Consider the following 25429-nt stretch of genomic DNA (forward strand, 5'->3'; position numbering starts at 1 on the left):
GCTTGTAGTTTTTTGTACCGAAGTTCTAAGTAACCTATTGGACACACATGACAATTATCTGGGCACCATGTTGACGGGAAAGTACTTGGGGGATATGACGAGTCCTGGGACGTGCATCTCCAGGTCGGGCAGAGGCTGGCCAGGCGGCAGCTCCAGAGAGAAGTTCTGCAGCATCGTGGAGAACAGCAGGAACATGTTCTGTCTGGCGTACGTCTCTCCTGAACATACGTGTTTGCCTGCAACACACCAAACATGGTGAGACAGGTTGTTAGTAAACTTTAACTAGAGCTTTGCATCTCCAGGTCGGGCAGAGGCTGGCCAGGCGGCAGCTCCAGAGAGAAGTTCTGCAGCATCGTGGAGAACAGCAGGAACATGTTCTGTCTGGCGTACGTCTCTCCTGAACATACGTGTTTGCCTGCAACACACCAAACATGGTGAGACAGGTTGTTAGTAAACTTTAACTAGAGCTTTGCATCTCCAGGTCGGGCAGAGCCTGGCCAGGCGGCAGCTCCAGAGAGAAGTTCTGCAGCATCGTGGAGAACAGCAGGAACATGTTCTGTCTGGCGTACGTCTCTCCTGAACATACGTGTTTGCCTGCAACACACCAAACATGGTGAGACAGGTTGTTAGTAAACTTTAACTAGAGCTTTGCATCTCCAGGTCGGGCAGAGACTGGCCAGGCGGCAGCTCCAGAGAGAAGTTCTGCAGCATCGTGGAGAACAGCAGGAACATGTTCTGTCTAGCGTACGTCTCTCCTGAACATACGTGTTTGCCTGCAACACACCAAACATGGTGAGACAGGTTGTTAGTAAACTTTAACTGGGGCTTTGCATCTCCAGGTCGGGCAGAGGCTGGCCAGGCGGCAGCTCCAGAGAGAAGTTCTGCAGCATCGTGGAGAACAGCAGGAACATGTTCCGTCTGGCGTACGTCTCTCCTGAACATACGTGTTTGCCTGCAACACACCAAACATGGTGAGACAGGTTGTTAGTAAACTTTAACTGGGGCTGTGCATGAAAGTGAAGTAGGTAATTTATGGATGAGAAGGAAATGTGTTCAACTCAAATGTTACTCAGATTTTATTTCTCTTCTCTGATTATTTATTATTAATTATAAGTAAAGGCACAGATTACAGAATCTCACTTCCCCACTATATCCCCTCCGTCTTCCTCTACTCCATTATCCCATTTCTCCTCTCCATCAATCCTTCCCTATCTTACCTTCTTATCTCTCTTCCTCTCTATTTTATCCTTTTCACTTAGTAACTCCATTTTTCGCCCACACTCCCTTCATTTTTAACATGTGCGCCAAATTTTTTGATTATTGAATTCCGTGTGCTTAAGATCGACTTTTGGTTTTAAAAAGATTTGTCATTTATAATTCACACACAGCTCTTTAAGATTAACTTCCCACAATCAGAAAACTTGTTTGTTCACTTCTTTATGAGATACAGACAATTAGCGTAAGAAGTTTAGCAACGATATAAATGAAATCTAAATAAGAACTAAGAACTAAATAAAAACAGAATTATGTCAATATTCGAGTGTGTGAATTTTGTACAGTGTTTATACACGTTATACCATTAAGGGTGGAATTATTTATGGTTTTCATACTATTTGTCTTAAAGATATAAAATGTTTTAAAAAATCTATAACTCCTTCCAATCATCTTTCATGTACCTCTGTAAAATGTTCACATTCTCATCTTCAATAGATTTTCTCTGAGTCTGATATTAAGATGTCCATAAAAGTTTGCTCTAAATTCATACCACTCCTCACAAACTTAAATAAAACCGTTTTCTATTTTGACTTATCTTCATAAATGGCATCTCCAAAAGTTGTGACAAAGTTCCTTTAATAGACTACAAAAATTGTTCCAACCGGAAACCGAGTGCTCTAATTTAACTGCGGTGTTCTCTGTTTGGTTTTTTTGTATTTGGGCAATGGCATTTTAACACGATAGTTTATTTAGAAACTTTGATTACAAAGTTAAAGAAAATTGGTTGAAAAATAAGGTTGATAATTCGCTTTTAAAATGTCTAATACTGGACAGTATCAATTGTCATTGCATGGTAGCAGCGCTTGTAAGACACAAAAATCAGCTGTTTTACTTTTAGCACTCGTAATCAGCCGATTAAGAAATGGACATGTTTGGTTAACTCCATGCATTAAATACAGCTAGACATACATTACACAGTAGACAAATATGAGTTGTTTGTTTGCCCACATGTCTTACCTAATCCAAACTGTAAAGAATAGTCCTTTTTCTTTATATTCCCATTTTCGTCCAGGTGTCTTTCGGGCTTGAACTCAAAAGGATTTTCCCAAACACTTTCATCCATGTTGCAACTGTAGAGACTGGCCAAGACCGTGGCGTCCTATAACAAAATATCAGGATAGATAACAGGTTTGGTTATTATAAACCCATCTTCCAGGTCACTAGATTCCTGAGTCAGTAATTGGTGATGGTAAAGTTCTTCATTAGTGCTCCCGTTTTTACCACACGGTTGCTTTTATGACATCATTTAATGAGAATTGGATTTAAAACAAAAAATAACTTAACGTATACACAAATATTTTTATATTCTATTGGTTTTACAGGTAAATAGTAATAATAATACATTTAATTTATATAGTATGTCTTGGTGTTCACACGAATATTCAGCGTAATCTGAAATTGGATATTGTCGTAGATAATAAATGTTTATTTGGAAAAAATCGAACCCATCTATCTCTTACGATATCGCGACACGTAAATTCCCAGACATGCAAGCAAATATTATATGTTTAAAACACAATGCAAGCATAGTACAGGTTCCATGTACGTCAGTTCGGTGTGACATGTTCGTGCTCTTGCCTCCTGTGCAGTGATATCACTTGGGTTCACTCTCTCCAGTCTGGATTTGATGCCACTCGTCTACCAAGGGTACCTGATTTATGTTTTACCTTTTAGTGACAGTCAATTACCGATACCATCAGTTCATTAATGTGTAAGGTTTTCATCGATGATGAAGAGGGAGGATTTAAATCCTCGAATTGTGGTGATATACTTATATAAAACCATATAACGATGGCAAATGTCCGAGATCCTAATATACTTTCTAATAAAAGTAATCACAACTGTACTTTCCATACCTGCTACAAACTCGTTGGATCCATCTTAGCCCATACGATATTATTTTGAATATGTATTTTTACAATAAGTGTTTAATCCAAAAGAGAGATCTGAGAATTTCCTGGGACTCAGTACGATAGGGTGAAAGTTACAGGAGATGTTCCCGTACTGATGGTACTTCACTTTATATTCAGTTTTAATACATACACTTGACTTATATGATTTTTGAAAGATGAATACAATGTTTTAATAATAATTAGAAAGTTATTTTCTATGTATCTCATTTATTATTAAGGCTAAAGTTGAAAACAAAATTGAATTTGATTAAAAACATCTACTATTCATGTATTTTAAGAACAGGCTAAATGCGTTACATTGTTATGTTAATTTTGTTACTCATTCTACAGCTTTAATGAGGTTTTACAGTAAAGCATATTCTTTGTTGGGTCAGATTTATGGATTTGGCTTTCCCAATAATTAATTAATTTGGTGCTTCATTAAGGGCAAGTACACAGAAAATAGCAACTACTTATAAATTACTGAGTCTTTTTTAAAAAAAACTATGATGTAATAAATCTGTTAACTCTGATTTAGCAGATTTGCACAGCCTACAGCTGATTAGACTGATAGCAAGCATATCATCAGTCAGCAAATCGCAATGAGAGGAACATTTAGTTCAAATCTGTTTCAAAACAATACAATAGTATAAGTAATAATAATAATGATGATAAATTAATGATAATAATTTTATACCAAATTTTAAAGTACAACATATAGATTGTTTTATAAAATATGTCAGGAATCAAAATGCAAGTTTTACCTTAGGTATGAAGTAGCCGTGGAAGTAAGTATCCTCGAGGCAGCGGTGGGGAAGAGTTAGTGGAGCGAGTGTCTCGCGTCTCATCACCTCTCGCAGCACAGCCTCCGTGTACGGCATACTGCGGCAATATCAATCGTTTAGGCATTTCGGGATGATTCAGTTATAAACCATCCACTATAAGCAGTTTATCCAGTTTTATAAGCACTACTTCTTTAACAACGAATATTTGATCTCATGTATGACAAGGGGAAGAGTTAGTGGAGCGAGCGTCTCACGTCTCATCATCTCTCGCAGCACAGCCTCCGTGTACGGCATACTGCGGCAATATCAATCGTTTAGGCATTTCGGGATGATTCAGTTATAAACCATCCACTATAAGCAGTTTATCCAGTTTTATAAGCACTACTTCTTTAACAACGAATATTTGATCTCATGTATGACAAGGGGAAGAGTTAGTGGAGCGAGCGTCTCACGTCTCATCATCTCTCGCAGCACAGCCTCCGTGTACGGCATACTGCGGCAATATCAATCGTTTAGGCATTTCGGGATGATTCAGTTATAAACCATCCACTATAAGCAGTTTTATCCAGTTTTATAAGCACTACTTCTTTAACAACGAATATTTGATCTCATGTATGACAAGGGCAAGAGTTAGTGGAGCGAGTGTCTCACGTCTCATCACCTCTCGCAGCACAGCCTCCGTGTACGGCATACTGCGGCAATATCAATCGTTTAGGCATTTCGGGATGATTCAGTTATAAACCATCCACTATAAGCAGTTTATCCAGTTTTATAAGCACTACTTCTTTAACAACGAATATTTGATCTCATGTATGACAAGGGCAAGAGTTAGTGGAGCGAGTGTCTCACGTCTCATCACCTCTCGCAGCACAGCCTCCGTGTACGGCATACTGCGGCAATATCAATCGTTTAGGCATTTCCAGATTATTCAGTTATAGTACTGTTTTACATATACCACTTGATATTTGATCTCAGCTATGATGAGGGGGTAGGATGTCTTGTGTGATAAGCTTTGTCGCCACCATGATTGTGTTATGTGCAGAGCACCATGAAACCGTAATAGGTATAAAATTTGTTAGTTTTTAGGCTTATACATTCCCAGTCCTGACCAACATCAAATTTTTCCTGTTTACACAAATAAAATTCTTCATAAATTTCTGCGATTCTGTAGATTACTTCAGCCAACAAATGTTAAACCGGAACTGATATCAGTGTCAAAGGTCGTATTCGTAGTATTGAGGGTACTTTGAGTACTTACAACAGTCCAATTACTCGTAATGACGATACTACATAAATGTCCCTGTCAACGTCACGAATAGGATCTATCACCAGGAATGTCATAGCTCTGGTATAAACATTACACGCAGACTCTGGCATGTAGTGTTACTTGTTCCCACTCAAGACCTGACCAACATCAAAGTTTTCCTGTTTACACAAATAAAATTCTTCATAAATTTCTGCGATTCTGTAGATTACTTCAGCCAACAAATGTTAAACCGGAACTGATATCAGTGTCAAAGGTCGTATTCGTAGTATTGAGGGTACTTTGAGTACTTACAACAGTCCAATTACTCGTAATGACGATACTACATAAATTTCCCTGTCAACGTCACGAATAGGATCTATCACCAGGAATGTCATAGCTCTGGTATAAACATTACACAACAGACTCTGGCATGTAGTGTTACTTGTTGTTGTACCAAGATTATTTCTCAAGAAGTTTGACAAAATTAACGTGTTAACAACAAAATATTGCACAATCCGTCTTACTCAGTTGGCTGGCACACGTTTCTTACTACTTATGATTTAAGTTTCGTTTTTGTACAAACTAATATTCAATTTTTAAATTATTTGTAGCGAATTTTAAAATTCTAATTGTGTATAATACTTTTGATCTAAAACACGATTAACATATTCTAAATAATAGCATTCAAAAATTCAAAATATTTCAATGCTCTCAGGTGATTCAAAAACAATTAAACGTTAGAATTATGTTAACTTTCATAAAATGTCTATGTGTTTGAATTTTTCTTGTTTTACGTTACATTTTTGGACAAAAATTAAAATTATAAAATACGAGTATTATAAGTTTTGGGTGGAAGTTTGATATAGAGTTGTGGCTTTTGTTTTATTATCAAACGTGTAGCCTAATTAACTGTTATTAGTAAAAATTCAATTAAAATCCTTTTAGCGATGTTTGAGAAAACTTAAATGCGATAACAAAATTATTATATTATAAGTTAAAATAATTTTGCAAAATAGAAAATTGTATACGGATATTGGTAGAATATATTATAACCTAAATTGCCAAAATAGGCCCAACACCTAGCTTGTAAATCTATTTCTATCCAGTCCTGTTCACCCCATTTAAGCAGTGTTTTCAAAAATACTTTCCAACCAAGAAACCCTAAAACACATTTTTAACACAACTTGAGAAAGCTGAATTGCACTCAAACCATTCTTTTCTCTTGTAAACTTGTAACAGGGGTAAAGTAATAAATAAAAGTGAAGTAAAAATAAGGCCTACAATTATTGAAACTCCACATTGCATTGAGTAAATACTCACTTCTTTCTGTCGTCAAGGTTGGGCAGCCTGGAGTGACCGACCACTCTATCGATCTCCTCGTGGACTTTAGCCTGCACCTCCGGATACAGTAGGAGGAACTCCACCGCAAAGCCCATGGTGGCCGTCTGCGTCATGGACGAGGGGAACAGGGTGTCCCAGAATGTCATCACCAACTGCTCATCTGCAACATTCATCCGTTAATAGTTGAGTTGAATTTAAACCTATCAGGTTAAGTAATTAAACACGTATAAGCTCAAGAGCCATGGTGTGGTCGAAAGAATTTCAACATGCAAAGACTTCAAGAATTCGATTCAATGGTACATTTGTAATTGTTTCAATACAAAGCAGTCCTGTTTACAGCAAAATTTCTTTTTTTTTTATCGATTCGGTTAATCAGATTTCGGTTAATCGAGATCCTAGTGTACATACATTAGTAGACATACTTGAACCCCATTCTTCTATTATGGAACCTCCCATTTTAAATTATCTCACTCACTGTGCAATAGATGGTTACGTTCTTAACACGTGTTGCGTTTAGCTACAGTCCACGCTCCACTTGTAGTGCGGCGTCTGACATCTAACACATGTTGAGTTTAGCTACAGTCCACGCTCCACTTGTAGTGCAGCGTCTGACATCTAACACATGTTGAGTTTAGCTACAGTCCACGCTCCACTTGTAGTGCAGCGTCTGACATCTAACACATGTTGAGTTTAGTTACAGTCCACGCTCCACTTGTAGTGCAGCGTCTGACATCTAACACATGTTGCGTTTAGCTACAGTCCACGCTCCACTTGTAGTGCAGCGTCTGACATCTAACACATGTTGAGTTTAGCTACAGTCCACGCTCCACTTGTAGTGCAGCGTCTGACATCTAACACATGTTGAGTTTAGCTACAGTCCACGCTCCACTTGTAGTGCAGCGTCTGACATCTAACACATGTTGCGTTTAGCTACAGTCCACGCTCCACTTGTAGTGCAGCGTCTGACATCTAACACATGTTGAGTTTAGCTACAGTCCACGCTCCACTTGTAGTGCAGCGTCTGACATCTAACACATGTTGAGTTTAGCTACAGTCCACGCTCCACTTGTAGTGCAGCGTCTGACATCTAACACATGTTGAGTTTAGCTACAGTCCACGCTCCACTTGTAGTGCAGCGTCTGACATCTAACACATGTTGAGTTTAGCTACAGTCCACGCTCCACTTGTAGTGCAGCGTCTGACATCTAACACATGTTGAGTTTAGCTACAGTCCACGCTCCACTTGTAGTGCAGCGTCTGACATCTAACACATGTTGAGTTTAGCTACAGTCCACGCTCCACTTGTAGTGCAGCGTCTGACATCTAACACATGTTGAGTTTAGCTACAGTCCACGCTCCACTTGTAGTGCAGCGTCTGACATCTAACACATGTTGAGTTTAGCTACAGTCCACGCTCCACTTGTAGTGCAGCGTCTGACATCTAACACATGTTGAGTTTAGCTACAGTCCACGCTCCACTTGTAGTGCAGCGTCTGACATCTAACACATGTTGAGTTTAGCTACAGTCCACGCTCCACTTGTAGTGCAGCGTCTGACATCTAACACATGTTGAGTTTAGCTACAGTCCACGCTCCACTTGTAGTGCAGCGTCTGACATCTAACACATGTTGAGTTTAGCTACAGTCCACGCTCCACTTGTAGTGCAGCGTCTGACATCTAACACATGTTGAGTTTAGCTACAGTCCACGCTCCACTTGTAGTGCAGCGTCTGACATATAACACTGTCACAGACTTGACTCCTGAAATCTATGAGATGTTCGTCAGTGTCAGATTTCAGACGCTGCATGAATCTTAAGGTGAAATGTAGCTAAACTCAATAATCGCATTGAATCCATCCTTCTCGCCATAGTCACGTTGTGTGTTGCCTACGTAAGTTTCGATAATACAGATATTTTGTTTGTATTTTATTCAGAAATGTAACAGTATTAATTCGACATATTAGGTTAATACATTAATTGAATATTCATTTGCAAGGCTAAAATCACTTGCAGGCATTTACATTGAGAACGTAGTACATAGAACATTGAACTTTACAGAACATTCCTGAGAGGGTTAATTATATTCGTGTGACGTCCAAATAAACTGATATAAATAATCCGTTATTGATTTAAATTATATCAGTGGCACGTATAAATATTTAAACTGCATTAATATAATATGATGAGTTTCAAATAAAATACAGGCGGCACAAAACTTTATTTGACTCACAATGCAGTGTATTTAGTTACCTTAAAGTTCTCTTATAATTTATAACTTTTAATTCATAACTTTGTTCTGTTTTATTACCAAGAGTATTTAAATAATATATATTAGGTTTGTGCTTACTCATACAACTGTAAAGTTAACTTTAGATTATTGTGGCGTTTTTTTCCCATATTTAGAAATGATTTTAGTTCCTAGAAATTACTTTAATAATGAATGAAAAAGATTATGCTCCATTTCATATTATATATTTAAAATTCAAGTAAATTGATAAAAATAAAAATTTAAGTTGAAAAAACCAATATTCGCACAGCACGTCCAAGCTCGTAATTCGTGTCTACTTTGCTGAGCCTTTTCAAACCCAATTTTAATTTCTTAAGCTACATACGAGTAGACAATTGAGTTTTAATTAATTTCTACTTTATCTTCTTTCAGACAATAAGTTTGGTCAGATGAAAATTAAAACTTTTTTTAAGTACGTACTCAAGGAACCTGTCTCAAATAATCAGATTTATTCAGTTAGCGAATTCTTACTAAGGAATGTGCATATCGAACTTGCCCGATCTATTGAAAATATTGTCCGTAGAATACTCACATTTACACATATAGTTTCGAATAAAAGAAAACGCTCAAAACATCTCCGGGATTCTAGGATTGGTTTATTGTACCCTCTCAAGTTTCAGAACTCATGTGATAACTACAGCAATAGATCGTGTGCTCAACGGAAACTCGCTAATTGTATACTTACGAATACATTCACATACGTGCATTAATCCGAACTGCACATTTGAACAACTTCTTACAAACTATAGCTTATGGTAATTATAGCAATTATTCTTTGATATTCTGTATCTTTTGGCATTTACTAATATCTTATACTGTCCTGCTAATATGTATTTGAAAGTTAAACATGTTAATTTGTCAATTCTTTCAACTTCTCCATTGCTTGTATATCGAACCATTTGAGTGGTCATAACAACTATTGGTTCCATGTTGCATTTACGTGAATAAAACCCACGCATATATTGTGAAGATTTTTAATACTATCAATATTTTTATTGTAACAGTTTTTGTATGGTGGAGACAACATCAAAGTAAATATCTAATGCATTGCTCTTACAAAGTGCACAGGTTTAACAAACCTGAGAACCAGTGTTGGAAGTCCGTGTTCTCTTTGTCTTTCATTTCTTTGAGGTAAACATCACAAAAGTCTCTGAGCGCATCCGGAATGAACGTGTCTTTGTGTTCCTCAATCAAAGCCTGAAAATATACATTTAGTTAGGTCAGAACTTTACTATACGAGTATATCTTCCTCAAACATCTCCTCAATTCATAAAAGCATTTTCATTATACTGCACAAACAATAGCTGGTTTTATACTTAAGTTGGTCCGTAAAGTTATTGGTTTTCGTTACCTTATAACAGATATATGAAAAATCTATGGGCGCACAATTCAAGTTCTATGCAGTGCGCTAACCTCAAAGATTGTTATTCTTTCAGTTGAAGTAAATGAAAAAACAGAAGCTTTTAAATGTAAATTTTACAATACTACTATGTTGAGTTATTATGTAAAAAAATTTAATTAAACGAATTTCCACATCTTGGCTCTCATAATGACGAATTCTACTTAATTCATTCCTTAATATAAGACCCAAGCGTTACCTTGATGAATTGTTTAATGAAATCACTGCTCCTCATACAGTCGTTGAAGCCGGACAGCTCCGGGACCAGGTGTCGGATCCACGGCGTCATGTTGATAGCTCCGGTCGTGGGGTCTATCGCCAACAAGAACTTGTAAGCCGTGTAGGCGAACTCCCGCAGCTTGTGGTGCTGAGCGGGCGGCATGCGAGTCCCCAGGAAGATGTGCAGGGACAGGTTCAGGAAGTAGGCGTAGAATGCTGGCGGCACCATCACTTTCCCTTCCTCACAAACTCCCTGTTTTATCAGATAAACTGTATTTTTGCGTTGGAAATCAGTTATCTCAAATACTTCATATAGAAGTCTCTGAAAGGTTGATTTCTAAATTGGAGCAAACTTATAAATTGATGTTTTGTTTCTTGGGAGCACAATGACAAGACGTGTAGATCTGGAGTCAAGTTTCGGAGTGGTTTAGTTTTTTTGAACAGTGGATTTTTATATAAATTTTTAGGCATTGAATATTGCAACTTGAAAGTGTAAATTAATAATAATTAATAATATTTTGCTAAATAAACTCAAGAAGAAAACGAGATCCAAATTAGTTCTGAGTATTTTTGCAGAATTATCTCATAGTCAAATAGTCCCATATTTCAAAATCCTTTCAGACTTTTCACTGTGTAAATGAATGTAAGTGATTACATACTCGACGAGTGAGGCCTAAGTTGACCACGAGCAACATGCAAATATCAGGAAGTTGTTAATCAACTTGGAGCTTAGTCGAGTTATCAAACTTAGTCAATTAACAAATCAGAACTTTGACATGAGTTGGTCTTTTCTTCTACTCTCCACCTCTCGTTTCCTGTTACCTTCAACTGAATGTTTACTGCGAGTACGCCATATCTGTACTTGGCTTTAAGTCAGTGGACTTTTTATAATGCTCTCGAGAACAAAATAATACAGTATATAATAAACAATCTAAACCTAGGTGAAATCAAACCGATATGGACCTCAAATACACCGATATGAACTTCGGATTCGACCGATATGATCCAAAAACGGCGGACCGCTATGCACCTCTAACTCTGAGACGTTTCAAAGTTCTTAACTTGAAAAATATAATTTTTACGAAAGATCACCAAGACACATTTCAGGCCGGGAACAGTGTACTCATGCCCGGGAGACTCCAAACTCCGGTTTTCCGCTGTTTTGCAAACCGATATGAACCTCGACTCGCCGGAATCTGACAACGTTCAAAACCTTTAAAAAAAATCCCCGTCGATAGATTTTCTTCTAAATATCGTCAACGGCTGTATAGCATTCCATTTTTTGTGTGAGCAAAGTTTTAGCCACTTTCTTAACGGGTTTTCCGAGAAAAATCACTTTTTACCAAACCGATATACACCTCCGAGAAGGGCCCCCCCCTTTGGTCTAAAATCGTGAAATTTTCAAAGTTCCGTAACGTTTAAAAAAAATTAAAATATCTAATTCTGACGCCTGTAGTTCGGTAACACGATTAATTTATTTTTATCATTAGAAAACGTTCTTTTAAAACCACCGTATCTCGGTAAATAACTTTTTTACGAACAAACTCCTCAGTGAGTTAAGTAAGTAGAATCAAACATCAGAATATCACTCGTGATTCGCTAGGTCCCGTCAGTGGTAGTACTATGCCTGGCCGTCGGATCGCTCTGTAAACATTTTTATCAGTAAGTGTTTTATATTTTCTTTGTTATCAGTTAAAACACTGAAAGTGAGAATGTTAATCAGTAGAAATCCTGACAGGTGCGCAGTGGTAAGAACAAAGCAATGAATGTGTGCCGCAGGTGATGTTCACAAGATAAACAATTTAGTTGATTACAAATTGGAAGCATTAATCAAAAATAAAGTTTGAAAACTTTGCTGTCGTCAAAGCTATTATATCACGACATGTTATTCTTTATTAAACGTTTATTATTGACGATGGATGGGTTTACAGCATAACACGTTTTCGAACATTTGCTATCGTTATATGTTACAAAAGAAACGTTAGACTTTAAAATTTGGACTTTATCATCTTCATTAGGTGTCAAGAACCTTAAGGCATAAGGTTGTATATATAAAACTTAAACACTGATCAATATGTGGCAATGCACCAGCTCAAGTTATTTGAGAACAGTGATCAGCTGGTTGATAATGATATTGGAACATGTCTATGACACATACTCAGAAGAAATGGTACAATAGTGTTGACGAGTTTCTGGCATTCTCCCTGGAGGCCACCCAGTGGATAGAAACTAGCGAAGGATGATTGTAACAGGAGAGTATGAATGGCTGTAACTTCCATGTGGCCTCTATGCGCGCGTATATTTCAATTTTAAAATAAATATTGACGTGTTTACTGCTTAGAGCAAATAAATAAATCGATTTTATTTTATTTGGGTTTTAATTCATTGGAAAATAATCTCTACGTGAGGGAAACGAGTAAAATGCCAAACTTTGTTACAACAAGCAATTTTTTATTATAATGCTTTGAAGTAGTATTCTTTTAAACAAACGAAGTAAACTATAAATTTAAAAATGCAAAAGTAGAAATCAGTGTGACACGTGACTACAGCTTGATTTAACGATCAGTTATGATGGCCCCTTAATGTGTGGTCGTCACCTCAAGATAGCCTGCCACACACCTATTTATCTTATGATTGCAACATTTTCAATTCTATCTGTATATTTATTACAGTTGTGTACAGATTCCCTCCCCCCACAAAGAATGAGATCAGTTTATAACAGAAGCTACATTTCAAAGGTCAACGATGAGTTGACAGGTCACGAGCGTAGAGTACTGGTATTATTTTACATTTTAGAATTTTGTATTTGTAAATATATTTTCATCTAAAACCACACAGTTAAATTTAAATTTTGTTTAGATTCAGATTTTATTTGATGTATATAAATTATTGAAAAGTAAAAGTATATACAGTAATGAAATTGTAAATTATCTTACTAAAGTTTTACATAAATACTCGTATCTGTGGATTAAAATTTATTAGTATTAATGGATGTCAAAAAACGTTTATGTTCTAAAATAATTTCATTGACTTGGTTGTACCACACAACATTCATACAGTATTCATACAGTCTCATCATACCTCTACATGTCTGGACTGGACCAAGTCAATGACACTCATCATACCTCTACATGTCTGGACTGGACCAAGTCAATGACACTCATCATACCTCTACATGTCTGGACTGGACCAAGTCAATGAAATCCCTCAACTCCTCTTCAATGATTTTCTCGAAAGTTTTACTTCTGGTGCCGAACCCAAAGTCTCTCAAGTTCCTCAACATAAATCTTCTCTGCTCGGTCCACCGGTGACCGTCAATGAAGAACTGACCTGGAACATAGAGGAAGATGTTAGATGTGGATGTACACACATGGGGTTGGGTGACGTATAACTTTACTACCTGAAAAAGTAAGGGCAACAAATCTGAAGAATGTTCTGATCCCTATGATGAATGTTCTGGTTCATATGATACCATCTTCGCTTTCTCAGATGTACGTCTCATTAGGAATTAATTAAATTCTTAGACTTAAGTTATCATTAAATTTCGTTTTATTTTTAAGATTTTGATAGAAAAAAACCAAGATATAGAAATATTGATTTGAAATTTCCTCAAAATAGTGCATTATTTATATTTTTAATACTAAGGTATACCCATTAAACTTCTAAAGAAAGGACTAAATAAATATTCAAACAAACCTTATCATAACAATTGACTTTACCTAATGTTATTATATGCTCTGTAGTTTTAAATGAAAGGTTTTAATGTAAAAATGTGTGACGCATTGTTTGTTGGTTTTCATGCTTTTTTATAACCTGTCAATGAATTTTTAGTACGCTGAAGCAAATATCCCTACCATTTCCCGTTACCTAATCCTCACCATCCTATCTTTTTTTTGTCACTAGATGCCGTGTCCTTCTCAGTCTCCACTTACCTGCTGTGGTAATTTTGATCGTTATTCTAGAATTGTTTTGATTTATGACTTTAGTGTTGGGCCTCAATATATGTTGGACTTTTTTATGCCCAACTGTTGTGTTTGTAACTATACGTTTGGGTGTCCATCGCCATTATCTTACTTGCTATCGTTCTTACATGCTCGGCTTTAAGTTTGACCCGTGAAGAAGACAGCAGATATAAACTCTCGAAACGTCATTTTTTTAGTTTTTTTTAACGTATAAAGTAACAAATATCCTAAATCCTGTTAATATTTCAAATCATCCATGATCAACATTGACTTTGATTCTTACATGTTTTGAAGTTTATTTTTGATGATGAATGGATTGTGAAGAAAACAGAATTTTTTCCGGACATTTGCCATGTTTCTAACGTAAAAAATACAATAAATCAGTAACACTACGTTTCAATATCTGCAATCTGATCTCCTCTTCAGGTAATGACCTTGATAATGCACTATTGTGCAAGACAGTATGCAGAAACGTGCAACTGTTGATTTTTGATTTCTGTATATTAAAAACAACCTAATTCTGTTTGTGGAAATGTGCCTTGATTTTTTATTTTTGATTTTTGATTTTTGCCACAGGAGGACACATACATAAATATGAGACAAGAGGCAGAGAGAGCTAACTACAGCAGAGAGCAGAGAGAGTGGTTTATTGTCTTCGCAGGTAGTTGTTTTGTTTTTTTTTTAATTTCCAAACTCAATCAAAATTACCTCATGGTGCAAGATCTTAAAAACGCGTCTTAAACTCTGCAAAAGGCTTCTATAATATTGATGAAATTCTGGCATTTAACTGGATATACCACGATATGAGGAAACTGACACCAGCGCTAGAAGTGGGTGTAATGGCGTTGGTGTAAAGTTTGAATGTGTTCTTGATGTGGGATGAATGTTTACTATCCAATGTTTATTGTTTTCTGCAAATTAACTATTTGATTTGATTAGAAACTTTTCAACCCTGAATGCTCTACGTTATAACAGACTTGTTGAATGCACCTCTGATGACCCCGTCCTTGTCCCTGCACGAGGGAATGAAGGCCTCTGCTCTGCCCTGGAAGGCGGGGTGGCTGAGCATCTCCCGGGCACTGGCCTGTGTGCAGGCTATCACTGTGGGAGTCGGCCCGAAGTATATGCCCAAGATCTCGGTGTTGTAGCGGCGAGCCATCCAGTGTATGGCTTTGTACGGGAACCTGTAATTCTCCACCAGCAACTGCAGATACCCACCCCATATCGGCCAGCGGTACGGTCCTGTAACAAGAAACACATGTTAGTCATTGTGTGAATCAGGTTTATTTATACACTTGACGTAGCTATGATGGGAGGAGGGGTTGATTTGTATAATATTGAGGTTAACTCCAGTTCACCTTCCTCTCAGAGCAGCGTCTAGAACATGATGTTTTTAAAGAGTCTACTCTTGGAATCCGAAGCCATGTTCGTCTGAAGAGACAGGTAATTAGGTTTTTTAATTTTAAATTATTACACACTTTAAATAATCGATTGTCCAGAACTCTTTCTATCTCTCCTTGTACAAATCTTTCAAAGCACACTCGTGAATTTTTTTTTATTTTTTTTAATGCTTGAAACTATGTTATACACTATTGGAGTTTTTATCAAATAAAAGGATTACACATGGCACCAATACGCTTTCTTTCATCTCATACAATTCTAAATTACTGCTAATAATCTAATTTTTTAAAACAGATTATTTGTATTTTGACACTTCTGGTTACATCTGCTAATCGGTATAGTAGACCCTCTATTATCCGGACCTCCGGATAATTCATCTCAATTATGATATATTACTGTATATCAATCCAATATCAATTAGTATCGGAGCTAAACTATATTATTGGTCGGGCTCACTGCAAAGCACTTGACGATCTATGATCAATAATTGAACAAACAGTACAACAAGTACAAGCACAGAGGGGTACAGTAAGCAATTAACGCCCGATTATTCAGTCTACAGTCCGTCGCATTATATCGCATAATCGAGAACTAATATTTATGTGTTTATATATGTAGATATATGTGTGTGTGTGTGTGTGTGTGTGTGTGTTTGTTTGTTTGTTCGTTCGTTTGCTTTGTATATATATGAAACAACGCAAATATTCAGTCAACTAAGGACTAAAGCCATATATAATAAACCGATACAATGTAGTATCGAAAACCCCAAAAGAACAATAACAGGGGATAACTGACCTTTTACTTTTTGATCTTAAAATCAGTAGAGCTCTTCCTTTGGCAAAGAGAAACATAAATGTCATGTTTTAAGACTCTAGGACCGTTCTATCAAGTGTTACAAATGTTACAAATGAACAGACGGGCGGACATACGGATGGACAGATGGACGGGCTGACGGAAATGCAGATAGGCAAACAGACATGCAAATGGACGGACTGACGGACGGACATGCAGATGGACGGGCGGACATACGGATGGACGGGCGGACATACGGATGGACGGACGGACATGCAGATGGACCGGCGGACATACGGATGGACAGATGGACCGGCGGACATACGGATGGACAGATGGACAAGCTGACGGAAATGCAGATAGGCAGACAGGCATGCAAATGGACGGACTGACGGACGGACATGCAGATGAACGGACCTTTTGACCCAAAATCTATAGGAGTTGTCCATGGAGCAAGAGGAACCCACGCACTAAGTTTCAAGTCTATAGGACTTCATCAAGAGTTATAGCACAGAACTATTTCAATAAAGCTCTCCCCGTGTACATACTAATAACCGTTTTAAAGCTTCTACTAATTCTAAATTATCATAGCAATACTTTTCAAGTTTAAATTGTATTATCACTTCAAGTAAAACCAAAATTATTATAAATCACAAGCTGTAGATGTACATTTTTTTGGTTACTTATTATTCTACTATCAGATGTATAAAGTAGGTCTAACTTGTATTAATGTATTACTACTATAGGTCAGTTACTAACACAGACAGTGTCTGACTTGTAGCGTGTCAGCTCTAATTTTTCACTTGGACTAGAAGTTGAGAAACATCTCATTGAATTTAGTCCTAAAAGGACCTTTCCACTTGCTTCGGAAGTGACAGGTATTCAGGATGGCGAAGGTTGGAGGTAGGGGCCGTATACTATACTAGGAGGGGTAGCGGTCACTACATCTCAGTCATGTCACCTTGGGAGAAGGAGAGGCCAGCTCTGGTCCAGCCAATCTTTGTTACTGCAGGAGCTCCATCTACTCAACAGTCATCACCCACACATACAGATAAATTGACCTTTGCTCAATGCTTTGGTTACAATATCTCAACATTGCGGTTAGAGATGTGCCGCTCCGGGACCAGTTTGTAAGATGTAAGTGACATCAGTTTGTGCTGTACCCAGTGTGGGTTTAACTGGAATCATCGCAGGGACCCAAGTTCGAACCCCGATTTTGGGCTTGACATTTTTGGACGCTAACAATTTATCATCTGGGCCTAACTTGAAGTTATGTGTTAAAGCTGTTGCGGAGTAAAGCTTCAGATCATGAATACACAAAAAATACCACAAACGCAAGCCATATCTAGACATCTCATGGAATATTTTACTAGTCACCAGAATTCGTTAGTGGTGTACGAGGTCTTGTCAGTGGTAATACTGGCCTGACCGTCAGGTCGCACTGTAAATAATACTCCCATTATGACCTCATTATTTTCTCTGTTTTATTAGTTCGTTCTCTGACTCACTCAACCGTTGCGACTGTAAGTCGTAAACCGTTACATCAAAGAACCATGATTTTACAAGAGTCCATGACGAACGATGTTTTTGTAGTCATAAAAATATTTAAAAATTTTACATAATTCCGAACAGCTGTGGACACTACTGAACATAAAAATATAACATGCAGAATGATTATAATTAATATCTGCAACCCAACATCGGTCCACATTTTATCTTCCCAGATTCGTGTAAAGATCACCGTTACAGGTCATTTTGCCTATGGGATGTGAAAACAAGGAAAATAGTTTTAGCAAGAGGAAACGACATTGAAAAATCAGTTTAGGCCATTTTTCATCGAAGCGATGTTTACATCGAATGCAAAATATTGATAAGAACCTTGAACTTATGCGATCTTGCACCAGAGAGATAAAACACATCGTTTGCCCTATTGGTATTTCCGCCTAGTGTTTCATTATAAATAAGGAAAGTGCTCACTAAATATTCCAGCTTCTAGCTGCCTTTCGTTAAAACTGCAATCAAATAAAGTCTAAAATGTATTTTATACGAACAAACATTGGTTGAGGGGACTCGGGAATGGAAGAAAATGTTAATCATGTTTACAATCGATAGATCAATCTCAGCTTGTTACAAGACACGTGGTGTGTCGTACTTCTACCTTGTTACTTATTGGGAGTACAGGGAGGTTTGGACATTCTGGAATAGAAATATACTAAATTTCCATTTACTCCATGCGTCCCACCTCGCTTTGGTTATTTTATGATTTATTAAGAAACAGTACTCTAATCTATTTTAATACTCGACATAGATAGATTTGTCAAAGTAGTTATTTACCCAGGAAAACCTTAACATCAGATTCCTTGGGACAAAACAATGATTCTTAGACACAACACTCATCCTAAATATAGAAAACAGGCTCTGAATGTAATCGGTTTAAGGTATCTCTGATGTCAATCCTACATATTTGCGTAGCGTGCTAGTTAGGCCTACGTGGTTATTGCTACCCAACGCTTCTGGCCAAATGATCAAATTGACGATTCTAAATTAAGTATGACTCTGACTCAAGTATAATGAACCGATGTGTGACTCAAGTGATGTGGTCACCTCTGAAATATCTTGAATTTTGTGTCGATCTTAATGATTGGGCGAAATTAAGAATAGAAAATGTGTAATTCATGAATTAACAGTTTTTGTCATTTTAATAAAATTATTAAATTTATTAAATGAACCTTTTTGTTTGAAGGTTATTTTTGACGATGGAAGGATTGTGAAGGAAACAGGATTTTTCCGGACATTTGCCATTGTTCAGTGAAACAATAAATCAGTAACACCTGAATAATAAAAAACATGAACCTTTTTAATACCAGTTATTAACGATACTATGAGAAAAAGTATGCCCTTCATAGAATAGGTTTATATTTTTATCCGAAGTCTTGGCCTTCTTGAACTAATCTTGTGAAGACGCTGGCTCACCGTTTATAACTCACGGACATCTCTTCCTTTTCTGGAAGTTGTGTCGTTAGTGTCTTAGTTTATCAGCCAAGGGACCCGGGTTCGAATCTCGGTTTGGGCGTGAAATTTGTGCACGCTAATACATAACACCAAAATCTAGCCTGGAGTAATGTAATGAAGTTTCGGGTTTGAGCTCTAGATGGACCATCCAATAAAAATTACTAGCATAGTTTCAGAAGCTACGTACATTCTTACATCCTGAGAGTTGAATATTCCACCATTGGGAAATATGAAGTAAATCCTATCTACTCTTTAGATGATTATCTTAATATACATAGGTGTAGTTGTATTTCTGTTTGGTATTTTTGTGAATTTTGAAGCAGGTAAATACGATGTGAGTTCTGCATGAATTATATAAACTAATTTCATATGAAGTGCAGAGTTCAATAAAGCCTAGAGATAATAAACAATCGTTTTTATTTTGAGTGTATAAAATTCAACACATCAATTCACTAAACTAATAAATAACAAAATGATTCAAGTGATAGTAAATAATTCATATAATTTTACATAAGACAGTTACCAAAAAGTTAAGTAAACATTTATGTATTATAAAAGTTAATGTCAAACATTAATTAATGCTAAAACTAATTGGGGACTAATGAAGAACTTAATAATTAACACTTTTTGTGAAGACTTTTGATTCATTATGATTCTAACCATACAATATGTACAATGTGAGACCGTGTTTGTACCTAAACGTATAATGAGTTATGTTTGTTCATTCTAATATTTGTTTCAAACCAATTAACAACTCATATACTTTGATTATGAATAGATACTTCCGTATATTTTATTTTTAAAGGAACCATAATTTATCAGCAAATAATTGACGTCATTAAAATTGTATTAAGGTTGGAGGTGAAATAAATGTTATGGCAATCATTTCAAAGAGTGGAACTTTGAATTCAGTCATATTTGACCAAACTGTAATAGATCTGCATTGAACGTATTTGCTCCACTATTACTTACAGGCTACATGTATTGTATTCCAATGCTAAGTGATTTTATACTAATGGATATTAGATTTTACTATAATTTACTGTTTCAAACAGTATTGTTGCATTGAAAAACTCTAATTATACATGAATACAAGTACATATAATAAAAGTAAATGTACTTTATTTAGATTTCAAAACTAATGATTTGTTTTTGTAAGTTTCACATAAAATACTCCTTCATAACTAGACGTTATTAAATTGCATTCGTCACCAAAGTACCAATCTGAATAAATACAACAGATATTTCTAATAGCTGCGACATTTTTACAGCGCCTGTGGGGCATCACGTATTGCATTGAGTGCTAAGGTGTTACAATCGGTGGAATATTTTCTTAAACAAAACTCTTGTTAAGACCCTTTAAAATTTCTTTTCTGAAGATGCGAAAAACAGAACACAGTTGTTTTATAATTCCACAAGGAGTTGTAGTAACTTGAATCAAGCGCAATGAACAGCGGTTAAAGATAAATACTTTACTTAAAGAATTATTTACAGTGTGCATATAAAAGATGGCTGGAGAGGGGGAATGTGTTAAGTGTTTATAAAAAGTTACTTGTCCTGAATAACACTTATATTTAAAACGACATTTGCTTCAGGTATACAGATAGTTCTGCATAATGTATAACGAAACGTTGCGTTGTTTGAATTTATATTTTTAATGACATGTATATACGTACAGAATTAAATACATTTTTAAGAGTTCTTATGCACATGTAATCTACGCATGTATTTTAATACGGTAAGTTTATCTAGTCTAAATACAATCAATACCGTGATCTTCGCCGTAGCGTAGGGGTAAGTCTGAGGTTTTATAACCGACACGGCACGGGTTCGATTCCTCCCGGAGGTCAATAGAAATTTGCAATCGGGTTGGAACGTTCAACCGCTTCGAGCGATAGTTACAAATATAAATGGGCTAGAATAAACCATTCAAATCGTTATAATCCTATACATTTTTTATATTTTTATATAAAAATGATTTTATACTAGAAACATAATTTATTAGGTTAAAAACTTCAAAACTTTAAAGGTGGCCTTTCATCAGTTATACATTATACATGCAATGTGAATTTTTCAGACCATCCGAATGGCTTTTTGTTATAGTTTAAAGTGTTTTTATTTATAAGAATATTATATGATTTTTTATTATATTTGTCTTTTTGGTTAGCTGCTTAGTTTCTTTCATTTTTTATGAGTAGTGGGAAATATTTATACACTTTAATTGTCTGAAGTAATGTAGCCAACTAAACGAAAACCCATAAATTTTACAATGGCATTCAAAACAAATAACTTTTTGTATCTATGTTATATAATAAAAATATTACCTCCTGTTTTAAGAAAACATGCACCGTACGTCAAATAATAATATATTAAAAATATTTTTATTATTACTGTTTTTGTTTATTATTTGGTATTCTACGAGTAATATAAACCAAAATACAGAAATTATGCTTAATGAGATTATTTAATATGGGATTGTGAAAATTTTGTCGAGAATTATGTTGGTTCATTGCATGGTAAGGTAGACTTTTATTAAAATCTATTATGTTTTATTTTGAAAATATTTCTTCAAAACTATTCAATCAAATTTCTTAATTGTTGGTCTATGTACCTTATATGACATTTAACCAGGATACAAATTATTCAACTACTGTATATTAAACAAATTTTTGTCAAAAAAGGCAGAAAATACTTAGTTTTTTTAAGATTATGAAAAAGAAATTGGAATTTAATGAACTAGGAGCGAGAAAACGCTAAAACTGTTTATTTTCTGAACAGATACGCCTAACATTATAATTATCAAACCACAAAACAAAAGCCCTATTTTCAAATTTTGTTGTACCTCTCTACAGTGTTGAATTTTTGATTAAGATTTAACGAAATGAAGTTTTTTAAATAAACACCAATTTTAGTGAAACGTTCAAAAGGTCATAATCGATACTCGTACACAAACGAACGCAAAAATGTGTGGAAACTTGTGTCGTGAAAATCACTGTTTAGATTCGGGCCGTCCTGTAGTCTCTACTGAAACCAGAAATTTTATTTTCAAGCCATAATAAATATTTTTTCTGTCTTAAGAATGGAAGAGAAAGATATTTCAGTCACTAAGATACAGAATTGACACAAATATCAATAAAATTTTATTTTTTACAGGTTATAAAAAAATTTAAAAAAACAAGGTTGGGTATTCCTAAATTGACTAACCCGAAAGTTCTGGATACTCTCACCTGAGCATGGTTATCAGGATAACATAGATTCATATAGACTGCTGCGGCTCTAAAATATAGATAAAGAAAAAAGACATGACATTGTTAATTCATTTAATTTTCTGAAATCAGTCTTTTTCCTTGAATGTCTGAAAAATACTTAAGAGTCCGTAGATAAAACCTATTTAAGAATGGCACATGTTCTAATTCCGTACATTTTAAATCCGAAACATAAATCTAAAACAATATTGGAACCAAGTTACATTTATTTAAAGTGTAGTTTTCATATTGTTACGTTCCGTATCGTCTAAAATTTGACTAATTTGAACAATTTAAAACCAAACATGCAAAACACCTGTAAATTGTTATTGAATGTTAAAAGAAACTTCACTCTAATTCCAGTCATAGTTATATTGCTGGTAGAGTATTTTCTTCTTCATCAAATTAAATTCAATAGCGCACAATATCACAAATACTGATGTACGAAATATTTATATTTATTATAATTCATACGAGTATTTTCTTACCAGGAGGAAATTTAGGATGAGGTTTCCCAGTGAGATACGAGTAGACGTAGTACACAAGGCCCGTGACCAGGACGAGCAGCGCGAGAAACATGTTTGGCTAGGGACGGGTGGCTCTGGATCACTGACTAGACAGTAGACTGAGAACAGCGGGAGTCGATAAACTGCTATCGCTAAACTTTTTATGACGGACTACTCACGTGTCAGAGTCGGAGGAAAACAATTAAAATGTGAGTAATTAATATAAATAAAACCTTCCCTCACCGTAAATACCATACAATATAAGATCGTAAACGTTTATAGTGTTTTTTTTTTCAGTTCGCCTTATTATCTATTGAATTAATTAAGTTATCCACTCCATCATTCACTCAGACTCACTTATTACTGATAGCGAAGATTTATTACGCAGATGTGTTCAGATATATACAATCGAAATGCAGGAAAACAATTATTACGAAACGTAGATTTCAAACTTTAACGTAATATGAGGTAGGTCTAGAGTTCGACTACAGAACTTACTTAATTTGTTATTAAAGACTATGTACCCAAAACACAGTTTAAAAAATTATATTTTTAACAAGTGGAAACTCAGAAATGTTACTCAGAATGTTCAGTTGACGTTCCAGTAAGCTGTAAAAATATGTGTGACATAAATATGTGGTTTTACACTCACTAAGTAAAAATAATAAATACGGCAATATGGGCGAATAGCAATTAACCGACCAAAACCCAAGAAGAATGTACTGTCATTAATAGTATTAGTTTATTTATTACAGCTCATACTTTTAAAAATAGCTTATTTACTCTCGGCCAATCAAAATAACATACCTTGACGAGCAATTATGGTGTAGTACTTAACCATTGCCAGATTCTGAAAAATTAATAAAGAACGACAGGGCGGTCGTTATCCTTCTTTTTCACCTATTCACGTTACTCCTTTTTCTACTGACTGAGTTTCATTTCAATACGTCACATGTCACTAAATCATTGTATGTTAATGACATCGAGAGAATTCCATTGAACAACTATTTTAAAAATATTGAATGAAATTATATGTCCACCGAGTGATTAATTTGTCATATAATTACGAGAAAGAAAGGAACGTTTCCACCTGACGCCGCCAGGCGCGCGCCAATCGCGTATAGCTCGATCATATGCACCTTTATCAAACTAGATCTTGATTATTGGAATTTAGTTTTCATACGATATTCAGGTTCTATAGCTCGATCATATGCACCTTTATCAAACTAGATCTTGATTATTGGAATTTAGTTTTCATACGATATTCAGGTCTATAGCTCGATCATATGCACCTTTATCAAACTAGATCTTGATTATTGGAATTTAGTTTTCATACGATATTCAGGTTCTATAGCTCGATCATATGCACCTTTATCAAACTAGATCTTGATTATTGGAATTTAGTTTTCATACGATATTCAGGTTCTATAGCTCGATCATATGCACCTTTATCAAACTAGATCTTGATTATTGGAATTTAGTTTTCATACGATATTCAGGTTCTATAGCTCGATCATATGCACCTTTATCAAACTAGATCTTGATTATTGGAATTTAGTTTTCATACGATATTTAGGTCTATAGCTCGATCATATGCACCTTTATCAAACTAGATCTTGATTATTGGAATTTAGTTTTCATACGATATTCAGGTCTATAGCTCGATCATATGCACCTTTATCAAACTAGATCTTGATTATTGGAATTTAGTTTTCATACGATATTCAGGTCTATAGCTCGATCATATGCACCTTTATCAAACTAGATCTTGATTATTGGAATTTAGTTTTCATACGATATTTCAGGTTCTATAGCTCGATCATATGCACCTTTATCAAACTAGATCTTGATTATTGGAATTTAGTTTTCATACGATATTCAGGTTCTATAGCTCGATCATATGCACCTTTATCAAACTAGATCTTGATTATTGGAATTTAGTTTTCATACGATATTCAGGTTCTATAGCTCGATCATATGCACCTTTATCAAACTAGATCTTGATTATTGGAATTTAGTTTTCATACGATATTCAGGTTCTATAGCTCGATCATATGCACCTTTATCA

At 35.6% G+C, this 25429-nt stretch overlaps 1 protein-coding gene across 3 annotated transcripts; it reads right to left on the reverse strand.

The window, feature by feature from the left end:
- Positions 1-296: 296 nt before the first annotated feature.
- LOC124367004 (probable cytochrome P450 304a1) lies at positions 297-23503 on the reverse strand. Of its 3 annotated transcripts, none has more exons than XM_046823662.1 (9): positions 23344-23503; positions 15396-15647; positions 13613-13773; positions 10424-10696; positions 9905-10022; positions 6519-6699; positions 3932-4049; positions 2233-2374; positions 297-594 (listed from the first exon to the last, which is right to left on the reverse strand). In XM_046823662.1, exons 1-9 carry the CDS (start codon positions 23432-23434, stop codon positions 458-460), a joined length of 1473 nt encoding a protein of 490 aa, XP_046679618.1. In that variant the 5' UTR covers positions 23435-23503; the 3' UTR covers positions 297-457. The 3 variants fall into 3 exon arrangements, with proteins under 3 accessions (XP_046679618.1, XP_046679617.1, XP_046679619.1); XM_046823661.1 differs by lacking the exon at positions 297-594 and adding an exon at positions 801-952 and having other exon boundaries at positions 23344-23502; XM_046823663.1 differs by lacking the exons at positions 297-594; positions 2233-2374; positions 3932-4049 and adding an exon at positions 4614-4842.
- Between the last annotated feature and the right edge of the window lie 1926 nt (positions 23504-25429).

Source organism: Homalodisca vitripennis, chromosome 7 (assembly GCF_021130785.1).
Source record: "Homalodisca vitripennis isolate AUS2020 chromosome 7, UT_GWSS_2.1, whole genome shotgun sequence".
NCBI lineage: Eukaryota > Metazoa > Arthropoda > Insecta > Hemiptera > Cicadellidae > Homalodisca > Homalodisca vitripennis.